The sequence below is a fragment of the Colletotrichum karsti genome, assembly GCF_011947395.1.
Source record: "Colletotrichum karsti strain CkLH20 chromosome Unknown Scaffold15, whole genome shotgun sequence".
Classification (NCBI taxonomy): Eukaryota; Fungi; Ascomycota; class Sordariomycetes; order Glomerellales; family Glomerellaceae; genus Colletotrichum; species Colletotrichum karsti.
Genome location: NW_024065915.1, coordinates 884,962 through 900,944, shown reverse-complemented (window position 1 = coordinate 900,944; position 15,983 = coordinate 884,962). Strand labels below are relative to the sequence as shown.

General features: G+C 54.0%; 4 protein-coding genes across 4 annotated transcripts; 2 read left to right on the top strand and 2 right to left on the bottom strand.

The window, feature by feature from the left end:
• Positions 1 to 5,095: 5,095 nt before the first annotated feature.
• Positions 5,096 to 8,685, top strand: CkaCkLH20_05500 (fatty acid oxygenase; the record flags this gene model as incomplete). The annotated part of the gene is made up of 5 exons (XM_038888219.1): positions 5,096 to 5,734; positions 5,786 to 6,006; positions 6,056 to 6,964; positions 7,013 to 8,059; positions 8,112 to 8,685. The coding sequence occupies 5 exons, from the start codon at positions 5,096 to 5,098 to the stop codon at positions 8,683 to 8,685; spliced, it is 3,390 nt and encodes a 1,129-aa protein (XP_038746695.1).
• A 246-nt stretch (positions 8,686 to 8,931) lies between these two features.
• Positions 8,932 to 10,461, bottom strand: CkaCkLH20_05499 (uncharacterized protein; the record flags this gene model as incomplete). The annotated part of the gene is made up of 1 exon (XM_038888218.1): positions 8,932 to 10,461. One exon carries the CDS (start codon positions 10,459 to 10,461, stop codon positions 8,932 to 8,934), a length of 1,530 nt encoding a protein of 509 aa, XP_038746694.1.
• A 1,684-nt stretch (positions 10,462 to 12,145) lies between these two features.
• CkaCkLH20_05498 (serum paraoxonase arylesterase family protein) lies at positions 12,146 to 13,503 on the top strand (the record flags this gene model as incomplete). Its single annotated transcript, XM_038888217.1, has 2 exons — positions 12,146 to 12,469; positions 12,523 to 13,503. 2 exons carry the CDS (start codon positions 12,146 to 12,148, stop codon positions 13,501 to 13,503), a joined length of 1,305 nt encoding a protein of 434 aa, XP_038746693.1.
• A 502-nt stretch (positions 13,504 to 14,005) lies between these two features.
• On the bottom strand, positions 14,006 to 15,355 carry CkaCkLH20_05497 (uncharacterized protein; the record flags this gene model as incomplete). Its single annotated transcript, XM_038888216.1, has 1 exon — positions 14,006 to 15,355. One exon carries the CDS (start codon positions 15,353 to 15,355, stop codon positions 14,006 to 14,008), a length of 1,350 nt encoding a protein of 449 aa, XP_038746692.1.
• Positions 15,356 to 15,983: the final 628 nt, after the last annotated feature.

The following is a 15,983-nucleotide window of genomic DNA, read 5'->3' as shown; positions in this document are numbered from 1 at the left end:
GAGCGCGCAAGCCGGCTTGACCAAAGCAAAGCAAAGCAAACAGTTGGAAGGAATGTCGAGATTGTCGAGGACGAGATCTGTCGGCGCGCGACGGAGGGAGGGAGGAGGGTTTGATTTGAGGGTGGAAATTGCCAGCGTCGGCCGTTGCTAGCTGGCGCAGCGGATTGTCGACCTGGCGCTAGTTTCAGAGCGGGAAAGGGGGCAAGGTGCCAAGAAGCGTTTGGTGCGATGCAAGGAACCTCTTCAGGAGGAGGCGTTTTTCGTACTCCGTCGGCGATTGGCGTGTGTTGTGTTTCTTTTGTGCTGATGGTTTTGCCGATAAGAAGTAGGGAGGGGTTGGAGGAAAGCAAGGAGACGGACGACGTGACCAAGGTGTTTGCGACTTGCAGGTCGTAGTCCGTATGGGAGGTGTCGTGTCACCCGAGATACCTTACGCAAAGCAGCGTAAGAGATGGGCGGGATGGTGGATGACTGGATGGAATAAAAGAAGTGAGGTGTCGGGAGATTGTTTGTCTGGTTCTCCAACCAGCCCAGGTGAGTTGAGGTGAGCAGGGCACGCGAGGGGAGAAAAAGGTGAGAGAATACGAAGGATGTCGGGTCGAGACACGAATACGCGACTTTTTGCAGAGAATTACTGAAATCAGATGAGACGGAACACGAACATCTGCGGAGATGCAAGGCGTCAAGATGCGAGAAACAGCAGCCAGGACCGAAAAGCACGAGTGCAACTGCTGATGCTGAATGCGACACCTCAATCGCGGAAAGAACGATTCCTTCCTTCTTTCCTTCTTTCCTTCCTCCCTGGTACCTACCCCCTACCTACCTGGCACCTTCCACCTTAAGGCGAATTACCTCTTGCCTAATTCCTTCCTTCCTTCCCTCATCTTACCTTCGATTTGTAACACTGGAAGGAAGCAGGTCCCTAGGTCACAGGTAGGGTCCTTCCCGTTTCCCACATTTGTAGGGTCCTTCTTTCCTTCCCCAGATGACGACTCCGCTGGTTAAGGTAGGTACCTTGCAGTGTATCCGCAATGGAAGGTACGCCTCGGTCTCGATTCCTCCTTCCCTCAGATTGCTGATTGCCCGATTCCAGATTGCTCTTGTGACATTCAATGCTGGCTCCTCTGTGGTTACCTCTCCTCCTCCTCACATCATCTCCAAGTTTCCTTCTCCTAGGCTTCGTTAGCCGATGAATGGGTGACGTGCTTCTTCGAAACTCGACTTCTCCAAGACACGGAGTACCTACAATGAGCCAGCATCTTAGCACTGCGACCCTGAAGCTCGGGACCCGCCAGGGAGGCGCCTGTCACGGCGACTTTTAAAACTGTATTTTGACCAGCTCACCCCAAAATCACCCAATCACTGCCCAAAATAATCAACTCATCATCTCGCTGCAACGACATGGCAAACTCAATCTTCATCTCACTACGCTGGCTGCGGCTACTGTTGTTTTCTCCCACAATCTGCGGTTCATGGCACCTGTCTGGATCCTGGAGCGTCGAGTGTGCTTCTGTCACTAGCGCTGCTTGAGGAATCCCAATCTTAACTCCTTAGCGCTCACACGACAGGAGCACTTTGCCTTATTTTCTCAAGAGTCACAGGTGTGCTCTTAACCGATTCAATCCATCCCGATTTACTGACCTTGCTGCTTGTAGTGGATGAATAATTGCCACTCCTCATACAGGATGCGATTGACTCTGCTACAGTTACAGTACCTTGCTCATCTATTTCCAAACTCTGTTTGGCCATGACCACGCGTCTCGTCTCAATCTTCGGCTCGGCGTCAAGCCCCTTGCGCATATTTCAACTCAGACAAGTGGCTCAGCGCTTCAGTCCAGTCCTTCAGCGAAACAGCTCCGCGGATGCTGTTTTCTCCATTGAATCACGTTACAAAGAGAACCACAAAACGAACTGTTTCGCGTGAGGGAAGCAGAGAGTTGATTCACTTCGCTGCCCCTCGCCCTTCGATGCTGCTGCAGTTGCAGTGGAGGAGTCCGGCGACAATCACTATGGCGAAGCACTTCTTCCCGACGCAGACCAGACGTCTCTTGTTCGAGGATGCTTACAAACGCTTCTCACCACGTCATTTTCACGTTTTAAACGCTCGAGCGCCAAGACACGCATCACAAATGCTTATTTTAGCAGTCGGGAACCATGCGTCATCTCATCAACCTATCTCGCTTGAAAGGGTATGCTAGCTGGGAGGAAGTCTTCAGTCGGAGCACCAGTGCGCATTCGATAGACTCTTACATTTCGACGTTGTGCACGCCATCTGTAAACGACTCTTATCGTACTCGCCTGAGTAAGTATGTATCAAGGCCGGGCAAGCCACAACAGCCTCTCATCTCATCTTTAACGATCGCCTGTCGTTCATTCGCCAGGTTCTTGATTGCCGATGCCCTGAACATGCGTTTCTAGGCAAAGACTTCTTCAGCCTCAATCCGGCACATCTTGTTCATTATCCATGAGAGGGAAAGATTCCAGATTACTAGACCGTACCACCAGGATTGGCCAATGACCTCAAAAATACGCGCTCAAGCCGCCGCGGGGCTTCCACGCTTGTGCAGTAAGCTGACCGCGGGGGTTGAGGATCGCACCAGACGAGACTAGAAACACCAGCACCGCACCGATAGAGAGCCAACATCTCAGCCCTACAGCCCAAAACTGTTAGTTTAGCGGCCGTCAGCCGTGACATGGTTCACCGGTGTCAGTAGCGGTGCATGAGTCCGGCTGTAGAAGTTCCATGTAGCGAATGACCTCACACAAACCACCTGTCAGTGCCATGAGCGACTGATTCTCCGTCTTCAATCTTCTTGTGTCGTCACGGAGCCGTCAGCTGCATCGGCGCAACGCTTCACTGCTTACGACTTACGAGAATTGGCGTATCGTTTTACATTTCGGAAAAGGCGGAGAACCTGATATTGATGCCACTGAAGTTCACCGGAAGACTCTGGGCGCTGTAAGCCAGTCTTGATCAGTGGTGTCTCGGACCCCGCAATCCAAAGAGACGGAACTTCGCTCCGCTTGCCAACATCTTTTGGAAAATGCACCATACCACTCATCTCAGCAAATTACACACGTGAAAATACAAATTGAGGCGAGTTGAGTTGTTGGTGAGGTCGGATGGGGGAGGCGGAGGCGGCAGGCAACGGTCCTACCCGGTGGAGGCTGACTTGCAGGCAAAAACCTCGGCTCGTGTAATCGCAACACAGTGACCTGTAAGCGATGACGGGATGGAATATGAACGCGACCCCCGACCTCAGCACAGCCCAGCGGCACGGCAACGCAACCGGTCAATGGACTCGGCGACGACGGCCGGAGGATTCGATTTGTTTGCGGGCCCCCACGAGGGGGAGAAAAGAAAGGGTTGCCTGTTCTGCAGCCAGCTAATTACCTACAGATATCTGTATTCGTACACACTACACCCAGCTTCAAATCGAGGGGTGTGCTGCGTGCACAAAGTGCTGACAGCCAAGATGCTGACATCACGACGACGACGGACATCACCGGCCGGCCTCAACGTCAAGCCATTCCTTACATGTTGGCGCCGCTGCGCAGTATATGCATGTTGGCGCAGAGTTGCACTCCGCATCACACCGGCAGGGCCTCAGTGAGACCTCATGACAGCGCAGAACTCGGACTCTGAGCTCTGTTGAGAACTGATGAGAAAAATCAACATCAGGCTGGCTAGAGCTATTCCCGGGACGCCCTGTAAGTCGGCGGCCCCCGTTTACGGACACCATCTACAGATTTCGACAACGGCCCGACGCCCGCTAACCCGAACCGAAGTGCTAACCCTCGTCTGGTAACTTCTTGTGTTGGGCTCACTGGGGTTCGAAGGGACGATACGATACAACGCCTTGCCTTACGGGAATGGCGTACGCCTAGAGGCGACATTGCAGCGCCATCTTCCACCGAACGTGGTTACGACAACGTCAAAGAATGAAGTCACAAACCTCACAGCCTTCAACGAACACAACAGTCACATGTGCTGAGGCCAGGGGAGATCGACTCATCCCGCGCAAATGCGCCTTCATTTCCCCACAGTTCCTCGCGAAGCGCGAGACACTCACCGAAATCCCCGTATGAGACAGTCATCGCACCGCCGATGAGAGTCAGAGTACGGAGCACAGGGATGTGACGAGTGAGTTAAAGGCAACCAGAGCCAAGTACGATGAGGCGCCAACGATTGGCTGCCGTTGCATCGCGTTGAGGGCGAGCTGGAATTCGATGTCTTCAGCCGCCCCCCAAGTGGTTCTCCGGTGCCTCGGTGTTGTCCGTTTTCGTCCCATTCAACTTGGCACAGGGAACTCGATTATCGCAGTGCTCATCCGTCTGCTTCGTTTCCTTCGACCCCAGCGCAAAATAGGCAGACGACCAGGCACGCAGGGTACCCTTCAGCTGCGCCCTGGCGGCCCCCACGATGCAGGAGATGCAAGCGCGATGCCAGCCATTATTGGCTGGGCCACGCACAATAGACAGGGGGCCAGTTGGTCCCCTCGCTTCGCACCCCGTCCAATGGCTGCCTACGTTTTACCAACTTGCGTCTCTTCATCAATCTTCGGTCTGCTTCATCCGGTCAGGATTGGCCAACGATGGACGTGCCTCGGAAACCACGCCTTACGAAGAGACAAGGCTAATGGCGGGAAGCCTAGAGAGGCCCCCGGCTAGACTAATCGCAAACGGATCATCATCTAGCCCCATTGCCTAGCAAAAACGTGCATCCATGACACCCTTGTGGACCTTCACACATCTGACCTCAGCACCAATCTTGTTGGAGCTACCTTACCTCGTAGAGCCTGATCCTCAACGCCAGCTAGCACCGAGGCTAGTCACTGCTTCTCAATTTCCATCGGCGCCTCACTACTCTGTACTCACGGAGGGAGGGTAGGGTGCGTTTCTATCCCAGGTTCGCCATGGATCGCACCGGCTGTCCCCGTCGCCGCGTATTCAGCCCCAACATGAAGTTGTATATAGAGGATGCGGCCCTCCTCCCTTCACAGGATTCGGCTTCTTACCTTTCTCTCTTGTTTGATATATCGATACGCTCTCTCACCCAGTTCCAATCGATCTGGCATATACCATATACCCAATCATGTCTCCGTCAGCTTTAGAAGAACAGTTCCCAAGGAACCAGCCGCCTCTGGCAGAGAGGTTGGCTTCAGCTCGCCAGCTGGTCTCTAAGGCTATCTCCCCCGTCCCTGCCCATCCCGAACCACTTACTAGCTCCAATTCTGACCAGAGCGAGCCCGGCAACCTGCTCCAAGATGTCAAGAAGCTAGGCTTTGAGGACTTCGACACGCTCATCAACTTTTTCACATCAGCCGTCGAAGGCCAAATCAACGATAACGAGTTGCTATTGGAGAATCTTATCCAGCTTTTCGCCAAACTGCCGCAGAACAGCGTCAAGGGCAAAAGGCTAGCGAACGGCTTGATTCACCAACTTTGGAACGGTATCGACCACCCGCCCATGACCACCCTCGGCGAGAACCACAAGTACCGCTCAGCCGATGGCTCGGGCAACGCAATCCACAGCCCCATGATGGGAGCTGCAAACACAGCATACGCCCGCTCGGCACCGGCCAAGAGCTATCAAACGCCCAACCAGCCTGAGCCCGAAATGATTTTCGATATGCTGTTTGCGCGCGGCGACGAGTTCAAGCCTCACCCGAACAAGATCTCCAGCTTCATGTTCTATCTTGCCACAATTATCACACATGACATCTTCCAGACCGTAAGACTGACCTTTCTTGCTCCTGAGAAAACGAAGTTAACGAAATAATAGGATGGCCTCAGCGGTGTCAACAAGACCTCCTCATATCTGGATCTTGCACCTCTGTACGGCCGTAATCAAGAAGAGCAAGACGCCATGAGGACCGGAAACAACGGTCTTCTCAAGCCCGACACCTTCTCTTCCAAGAGGGTGTTGGGCTTCCCACCTGGTGTCGGTGTTTTGCTGATCATGTTCAACCGTTTTCACAACTACACTGCTACGAACTTGGCAATGTGAGTGAACCGACAAGAGTGATTTTGCTCGCCATGCTAACTTTAGTAGGATTAATGAGAACAACCGTTTCACAAAACCGTCAGGTAGCGAGCCGGGTTCGGATGCATGGAAGAAGTACGACAACGACTTGTTCCAAACTGCCCGTCTGATCACGACCGGTCTCTACGTCAGCATCATTCTTCGCGACTACGTCCGAACCATCCTGGGCATGAACAGAACCGACTCTAGCTGGGCTCTGGATCCCCGCACAAACGAGGGCAAGAGCATTCTCAGCCAGCAGACTCCGGAGGGCACCGGCAACCAGGTGTCTGTTGAGTTTAACCTCATCTACAGGTGGCACAACACCATCTCTCCCAAGGATGAGCAGTGGACCAAGGACGTGATGAAGAAGGTTCTCGGAAAGGACCCCACGGACATGACTCTGAAGGAGTTCGGCCATGCCATGAGGGACTGGGAACAGGAGATCCCCAATGACCCCGCCAAGCGTGGCTTCATGGATCTGCCGCGCAACGCTGACGGTACGCTCCGTGAGGAAGACCTGGCCAAGATTTTCAAGGAGTCAGTCGAGGACGTCGCCGGCTCGTACGGCGCAAACAGAATTCCGGAGGTGATGCGGCCCATCGAACTGATGGGTATCGTGAGCGCTCGAAACTGGAACTGCGCCACGCTTAACGAGTTACGTGAACACTTCGGTCTCACTAGACACAAGACATTCGAGGATATCAACCCCGATGAGGAGGTCGTCGCAAAGCTCAGATACCTTTACGGCACCCCCGATGCCGTTGAGATGTACCCTGGCCTGATGGCCGAGAAGGCCAAGCCTCCCATGGCTCCAGGTAGCGGTCTCTGTGGTAACTTCACCATGACCAGAGCCATTCTGTCCGACGCGGTTGCTTTGGTTCGCGGCGACCGCTTCTTCACCATTGACTATACCCCGAAGAACTACACCAACTGGGGGTAAGTGTCCAATTCGCCCCCGAAGCATGCATGCGCTAATAATTGCAGATTCGACCAAGCCAGCTACGATCTCAACGTGGACCAGAGTCACGTCCTGTACAAGCTTGTTTTCCGTGCTTTCCCCAACTCCTTCCAGCACAACAGCATCTACGCCCATTTCCCCTTCGTCATCCCCTCTGAGAACAAGAAGATTCTTGAAAGCATCGACCGAGCCTACCTTTACACCTGGGATGAGCCCAAGGCCATGACGCCTACTATTCCCATTCTCTCCCACAAGGCTGTCAGCGATGTACTCTACAACCAGCAGGACTTCAAGGTCGTCACTGGAAAGGCCATCCGCCACCTGGTCGCACAACCCGGCAACGGCAAGGACTACGGCAAGGACTTCTGCTTGTCGGGAGATGCCAAGGTAAACGCCATGAACCGCACCCTCGTGCGCAAGTCTCTCGTCTCAGGCCCGTGGGAGAAGGAGATCTGGAAGTGGTTCAGCCACCAGACGCCAAAGATGATCGAGATGAGCAGCTTCCCCATCCCCGGCAACAAGAGGGAAGTCGACATTGTTCGCGACGTTATCAACCCGACAAACACCCGCTTCAACGCCGCTCTGTTCTGCCTGCCTATCAAGAACGAGGAGTCACCTTGGGGTGTCTACACGGACCAGGAGCTGTATATGGTCCTCGGCGCCCTCTTCCAGTCGGTCTTCATGGATGCCGACATTGGCAGCAGCCACAAGCTTCGCACCATCGCTCGCGAGCTTGCCCAGGATCTGGGTAAAGTCATGGTGCTTGTTGCGCAGACGATCAAGAAGGCTGGCTTGATTACGGACATTGTCGCCAAGATCCGCGAGGGAGAGGCTTCATTGCCCACTTTTGGCAACCATCTGATTGAGCGCATGCTGCAGGACGCGACCGACATTGAGAGCGTCGTGTGGGGAACCATTATGCCCACGATTGCTGCAAACGTCACGAACCAGTCTCAGGTGACTTCACTTTGCATCGATTACTATCTTACGGAGGCCGGCAAGAAGCACTTGCCGGAGCTGTACCGCCTTGCCCACGAGAACACGGAGGAGGCGGACCAGACGTTGATGAAGTAGTAAGTTATATCTCGCGCAACTCTTTGACATGTCATTTCTAACGATAAGCAGCATGCTCGAGGGATGTCGTCTATACGGAACCGTCGCCGTCTACAGAGAAGCGGCCTCCGACCAAATCATCACCGACTACTCTCCCTGCCTGGTCAACCCAGCCGACCCCTTGGGCCGCAGTCCCGTTACTAACCCCGATATCGAGGGTACCAAGCGGGAGGTCAAGATCCCCAAGGGCCACAAGATCATGTGCAACTTCGCCACGGCCAGCCGCGACCCCGCCATCTTCGAGGACCCCAACGAGGTGCGTCTCGACCGCCCGCTGGACTCCTACGTCCACTTCGGCCTCGGCCCGCACTGGTGTGCGGGCAAGGAGATGTCTAGGGTCGGGCAGACAAGTCTGTTCAAGCAGATTGTCGGTCTCAAGAACCTACGCCGCTCTCCAGGTGGCAGGGGTGAGCTCAAGAACTTCCCCGCCGGTGCCTGGAACGGACAAGTTGGCCTGCCTGTTGAGGGACAGAATGGAAACGCATACCACCAGCAGCCCTGGATTGGTCTGAGGGCGCTCATGACTGCTGATCAGAGCTCGTTGTGGCCTGTCCCGACGACAATGCGTGTGCAATGGGACGCCTAAGGGCGACGTGGGATAACGTGTATGAATTTCATTGTATGACTAGCGGTAAAATTGTATTAGAGTGTGATTTTGATTTATAGTAGTCATCAAATTGTTCGAACTTTGAATATCATAGCAATTTTCAGAATCTCAAAATTTCAAACTCTGAACGGTGAAATGCGCGTCCTAATTCTAACATGCTGTCTAATATACAACCAGAGCCTCCGCAAAAGATTCTAGTAGCCGTACGCCGTCGAAAACCGTAATTCAAAGCTTCGCCCGACCCTTCCATGCCTGGCCCATCTCATCTTTATAAGTTGCGAGCTCATTCCTCTTGCTGTCTCCGCCGTGGCTGACCTGGACCGGCTCATCGAAAACAGACTTGTTCGCCTTCTCCTCCCTGTCCTTGGAGTCGACGTAGTTCCGCTCTCCCTCGCCAATGTAGAGCTGCCTCGGGCGCCAGATCTTGACACCACCCTTCTGCAGCATCTGCTGTCTCCAGTGCGCCAACCATCCAACGCAGCGGGGCACGGCGAACAGGACGGGGTAGAAGTCCAGAGGGAAGCCCATGGCCTGGTAAATGAGACCGGAGTAGAAGTCGACGTTGGGGTACAGGTTTCTCTTCTTCATGAACTCGCTCTCGCGCGCGTACTTGGCCAGCGTCAGCGCCGTGTCAAGAAGCTGGTTGCGGCCCGTCACGGCGAAGACCTCCTCGGCCAGCTGGCGGATCGCAGTTGAGCGGGGGTCGACATTCTTGTAGACGCGGTGACCGAATCCAACCAGGACCCTCTCTCTCTTCTCAACCTTCTCCATGAATGCGGGCACATTCTCGGGGCTGCCAATCTCCATCAACATCCTGATGGCACTCTCGCTGGCGCCGCCGTGGCTGGGTCCGTAAAGAGCGGCGCATCCGGCGGACACGACACTGTAAGGGTCGACCAGACTCGAGCCGACTTGGAGAACCGTGGCCGTGGAACAGTTGACCTCGTGGTCGGCGTGGATGATGAAGAGCGCGTCGAGAGCTTTCTCGAGTACCGGGTGAGGCTGGTACTCGTGGCCGCTGAGATGGTCGAGGAGATAGAGGAAGTTGCCGGTGTAGCTGAGTCCCTGGGCCGGACGGTTAAACGGTCTGCCCTGGCGCATGCGGTACGACGCGGCCGCGAGGGTAGGGGCCTTGCCGATGATACGCAGGATCTGCTTGTCGAGCATCTTGAGAGCCTCCACGTCACCCGAAGCCGCGTTGGTGTACAGCTTCTGCCCTTGCAAGCTGGGGTTTGACTCGGGCGCGAACGCACCCAAGGCAGAAAACGAAGACTGCAACATGGCCATGGGGTGAGTGTCGTAACGGAATGACTTGAACATGCCCTCGATGTCGCTGTGAATGTAGGTGTGGTGCATGATCTCATCCTGCCACTTGCTGTACTGTGTCGAGGTCGGAAGCTCGCCATAGATGAGCAAGAACGCACTCTCCAAGAAATGCGACTTGTTGACCAGCTGTTGAATGGGATATCCACGGTATCGCAGGATGCCGTCCTGGCCGTTGATGTATGTGATGTTGCTCTGGACAACGGCCGTGTTCATGTAGGCCGGGTCGTAGACGCGAAGACCCTGGTCGGTCTCATCTTCCGGGCGGTCATTACCACGAGCCGACTTGATCTTTTTGATGTCCGTCGCCATAACCGAGTTGTTCTTGATGGGAAACTCGTAAGACTTGCCGGTGCGGTTGTCGATGACGGTCAACGACTGGCGCGGGGCGCCGGTCGCACCACGTGGCGCATTCTTCGCTACAGTGACCATTCTGTCGTTGTCAAACTCGGTGTGGGAACGGGTTGAGCTGAATATGAGATGACAGGTGAGATCACAACGGCTTTGGGAGAACTCTTGTATCGTTTCTAGAAGGTGGAAGCAACGCGAGCTGCCTGGTCAGATGCGCGTCTCCGGGGCAGCTGAAAGAGCTCAGGAGTCCGGCTGGCGTCGGGGATCGGCAGTTCTGGCCCGAGTGCCGAGGTTGTTTTCACGTCGCCGAAAATGGGTAAGCTCAAGTGCTGGAGCCTGCTTAGCACATGTCAGGGGTTTCAAGATTGTGATGGCTCATGCTTCAATTTCATCTGTCAGCCTCTGAGAGAAACAAGTCTGTTGTTCAATTCAGATCACGAGCTTCCTTTGATCCGGGGATGAAGTTGACGACAACGGAAGATATGGGGCAATGACCTAGGACTTATCATAGTTGCATTTTCACCACGCATACAGGGGATGATCCCTGACATTGTCAAGTAAAATTGCAGGAAGCGCCCTATCATCAGGGCCGGCGCCTCTCTGTTGGAACTTATGTCTGGGGTTGAAGGGTCCTGTACCCGGGCATCTCAGTTGCGGCTCAGAGGCATTGCCGCAACTCTTCTCACAACACCTCGGTAGATCAGTGAAGCTTAAAGCGGTGTAACACGTACTTGTCAAGGCTCAGATCAAAATCGGTATATATGATAGGTGACATGAGTGACTGCTACTCCAACTACGTTCAGTTCGAAGTCTTGCAACTATTCAGGCGACCTCACCTTACTGTCAGTTGATCATGAAACCACAAAATTCGACCTTCAAAACGGTTGTTTGGATGTTCAACGAGAGAAAAGACCACAGCGAATTATCTTTTGAAAGGTTCCAGCCTTTTGGTTGCCACGAGCTTCATTCGAGCTGATCCATGGATGAGTTGTTGTGAGCTCAGCGGCTAATTCATTCAAATTCGATCTTTTCATAGTGAATACTGTGACCTGCTTGAAAATGCGATGAGGAAGGTCAGTTGTTTGAGAATATGTCAGAAGTACATGAGAAATTTGATGATGAGCATTCTTTTGACAGGAAGCCAAAGGCTTGCATCGCGCCGATTATCCAACTGAAAGATGAAGTAAGATCTGGCTCAGCATTCATGTGTCAATCGATCATTTACAGTGCAGCTTACGGTGGACGGTTGGTTCTTGGGCCGTCGGGATGAACTCCGCCCGACGGCGTCGCCCTCACCTCTCTCTTCGCCAGGATGTTTTCAAGGAGTAGGGAGATTGTGAGAAAGTCCGGACCAGGATTCACGCGAAAACCAAGGCCATCATTCGTCAAACCCCCTGATGAAGCCCGCTGCGCTGCATGTCAGCACTTCTCCGCGCATGACGTAAATTGTTTGAGATCCTCCGCAGCGGCGACCCTGAACTGTGTTTTGCGGAGCCGAGGTCACACCCGAACAGCTCCCCGCAACCCCCAAACTCCGGCGCTTCCCCCTCATCTCAGCTCGACGCCCCGTCCCGTTGATTCCGAGCTTCGTAGAGAAGCTTCACAGATTCATTGAAATCAAGCTGGAACTTGCGAGTTGACGGATCATCTCGGAAGCGAAAGACTTGAGCTCAAGCTCTGACAGATACATGTTCGCTGTCGGCTGCCCATCAAAGAACAAGTTTTGAGACACTCAAACATCGCTTGTCCACCACTGAAATTCACCATGGCGGCGTTGATGTCAGTCGTTGTGGCTGGCTTAGCCATCTTTGGTGGCTACACATACGGACCGGTCGTTAAGCGGACGGCCACGGTCGTCGGCGTGTCACGGACCATCGAAAACACCGTCGTTCTGGGCGGAGATTTCACGGTTATTGGCGACACGACTCATTGCGAGGATATCCATCATCACGAGGCGAGCGGGCTTCTCTTCACCGCATGTGAGGATGATGCCGAGACTCGCAAGGTGTGGTTCCCGCCACTCGCGCAATTCCAAGATCCGGTCAAGGGAAGCAAGTCGAAGGGGTCTATTCACGTCATTGACCCTAAGGTAAGACTGGATTATGGAAGAAGCTTGAGAGCAGCCAATCTAACTATCAACAGGATATGACTACGAAGAGACTGAAGTTTGAGAACTTCGATAGCACTTTCGTCACACACGGCATCGATGTTATCACCGATCCCGAGAAGGCAGACGCAGTTTACATCTTTGCCGTCAACCACGTTCCTCACCCCGAGTTCATTGCCGCCAAAGCGGGTGGTCAGGGAGACCAAAACGTCGCACAGAAAGCTCAATCCCAGATTGAAATCTTCTACCACACTTTAGGCACCTCCACGATCAAGCATGTGCGATCCGTGCAGCACCCGCTCATCAGGACTCCCAACGACATCTTCATCAAAGACCCACACTCCTTCTACGTCACCAATGACCACTTCTACCGCGAAGGAGCCCTGCGTCACGCCGAGGACCTCTGGCCTGGTGCGACTTGGACTGATACCATCCACGTTCGCGTTGATGAGCTCTCCGCCTTGAAGCCTACTGATGGGGTCGCTGCGGATGTAGCCATCGACCGAATGCGCAACAACAACGGCTTGGGTCACTACAAGCCCGGACACATTCTCATCGACAACTGCGTCGAGGGCGTGATGCATATTGGACAGTTGCCTTCGGATCCCAAGAATGCCACCATTGGCATCGTGGATTCTATCCCGTTCGACTCTCCCATCGACAACCCAAGCTACTTCCAGGACCCGTATCGCTCAGAGACCCAAGATGCCAGCGGGTTCGTCGCCCCAGGCATCATCAAGGCGGTCGACTTCTTGAAGCAGGCCCATGATCCGACTGCGAGTATCGGCTCGGTTGTCTGGTTTGCGAAGCCCATAGCGAACTGTGGTGCGGCCGATAAGGCCGAATGCTGGGAGAAACGGTCACTGTTTCAAGATGACGGAACCAGAATTCGGTCGGCTGCTGCAGCAGTTCTTGTAGCCATTGACCCGGCTAAGGAGGATTCCAAGAGGAAGGCGTGGCTATTCGTGACGGGATTCTACTCGAGTAACGTGGTGGCGGTCAAGATTGATCTCTGAACGCATCGAAGTATGCATACCGCAAAAAGCATTGGAAGGTCACAGAATATTGTGTCGATGTATGACGAGAAGTAGCTCTGGGCTTTCATGTTAAGACAGACTGAGACGAGGACCACGCCGCGGGGCCAAGGAACCATGGATATGGTAGTAACACTTCTCGCAGAACGATTTGCAAACGTATCCTGCATCCATTGCCCCAGAATCAGTATCAGTTGTCCAAGCACAAAGCTCCAACTAAGAGCTCGAGTACGTATCGACGGCAATGTTAACTTTAATAGCCCAAGTTCAGGCGGCCTTGGTGGTGCGCTGTATATGTGTAGTAGATTCTCGTTTCCAAGATTCTGACCAAACCTATCTGCCCCTATTGCTAGCTGTGGTATCTTATCCTCCAAGTATTAATACAAAATACAGAAAATACAACCCGCTTCTCGCCTCTAGTTGCGAAAGTGCATACGGGCGAAGGAGAATATGTACAAGATTACTTCCCACTTGAATATGCATTCTACTGATTCTCCAAGACGTCAAAGATTCCCTCCATGACAGGAGGAGTCGTATCCGCCCTGACAGGCCCGTCGAAGCAGAAAGAGTCCATCGACATGATCGGAGTGCTAGCCGCGGAATTGCCCAGAGAGGCCGATCTTGTCCCGACGGAGGACGACCTGAGCGGCCGGGGCTCAAGCATACCGAGACCAATCTCCTCAGCGCCAGAAACATTGCGCTCGGCATCTAGCATCATGTCCAACCTGGAAGAATGCCTGCGAAGAGGTCGAGACGCGGGCCAGCTTGGAGTCTGAATGTTGGCCCGCCTGGCCGCATTAGCACGCGGTAGGGGGAGCGATGCCGGAGAAAGATGCGTGGACGACGGCGAAGATGAGAAGCTGGGGGTCCTCGAAGGCTGTTGCGGATTCGCGGATTGATACTCCAATTCGAGGAGCTCCAGGAGGTCTGTGACCGTGATGCCAGAAGGCAGATTGAAATCGGGTCGCGGAATCCGTTTGTAAGCGACAGACTTTGTCCTGCTTCTACCGGTGGGCGCCGGCAGGTTGCTGGTCTCAACGGTAATCTCCTTCCTCCCCCGCGGCGCCTCCGGCTCTCCTGGCCGACGTTCTTCGCTTCTTTCCCTCGGTTCGACTTTGCTGCCAGAGAATCCAAAGTTGAATGAGGAACCGACCGGCGGCTGGGTGTCGACATTCGTCTTGTGTTCCGGCTGAAGTTGAGCCTGCTGCTCCTCCTTTTCCGGCTGTGTCGCCGGCTCCCGGGACTCATTCCCGGCAAATCCGAAATCAAATAAGGAGAAATCGGATGCCCGTTTATCAATCTCTTTCTCGGGACGAGATTGCTGAGCAGGGTGTTGAACAGGGTGGTGTTCCACCGGCTGCGTAGGCTGAGAGTTGACAGGCTGCGGCTCAAGGTCCTTGAGGGGTGAGCTGTGTAAGGGCTGATGTGTGCTGGGGCTGTCTTGACGCTGTCTCTGGCGTAACGACGGTGTTCGCTGAAAAGCCGTCTGCAAACGCAGCTTCCCTTGTTGAGATTTGGATAACTGCCGCTGCAGTCCTGGGGCAAAGACGTCTGGCGCCGACTGACCAGGTGCTGGTGGCAGCATGCTAGACCTCAATGTGGTGAGTGAGTCCGTCGGGTTCTTGGTCTCGAATGCCGTCACTGCCTTGGATACGGGGACATTCTGGTGGCCAGTATGGTTCATCTCCTGGATGAGATACTGTAGTTGATTCTCGTCGAGGTCGGCCAGGACTTCGTACAGAGAGCCCAGCGAGGATGAGGGCTTGTGTCCCTTGCGATGAGACGGAGAGGCAGCAGCAGCAGCAGTACCTGCTGGGGGTTGCTGAGACTCCATGGTGGCTAGTCGTAGCTGGTGCGTCGAACTCGTCGAGAGATTGAATCGTCGGTCGGCTGCGCTGGATGTGAAACCGGATCTTCTCCGTCACCCAATGCACTCGGCGCAGATGAGTGACATGAACTCAGGCCGTGGTACAGGTCGTGAGACGAAGGTCAAGCTAGCTATGACCTCGGACGCGGAGCGTGTCGCACGGATTTCCTCGCACTCACTCAAGCAAAAGCCCTGCTCAACAGGTTATGTGGAGTCGACGTGCCGACAAAAAAGCAACAAGATCCGCAGTCGTGGTGCTTCTTTACTCTACCGAGTGGAGAAGCAAGTTGAATGTCTTGATGGTTCAGGGACGTCGCATCCGTACATGCAGTGTAGTACAGACTATCCGGAATGACACACGGTCAAATGGAGTCCGGATAGATAGATTGCTTGCAAAAGCTTGGAATAACGTGTGTCGTCGGACATGAATTCCATGTTTCTGCCCCCTTTTCAAAAGTCGCGCCAAATCATTAAACCGAAATGATGAGTAATTTGGCACACTGGGGCGGTATCGACCTCGAAGCAGGGGTCTTTGGCGCGTTACAAAGAAACGTGTACCTGGCCCGTGCAGTGACGCGGAGATATTCTGGAAATG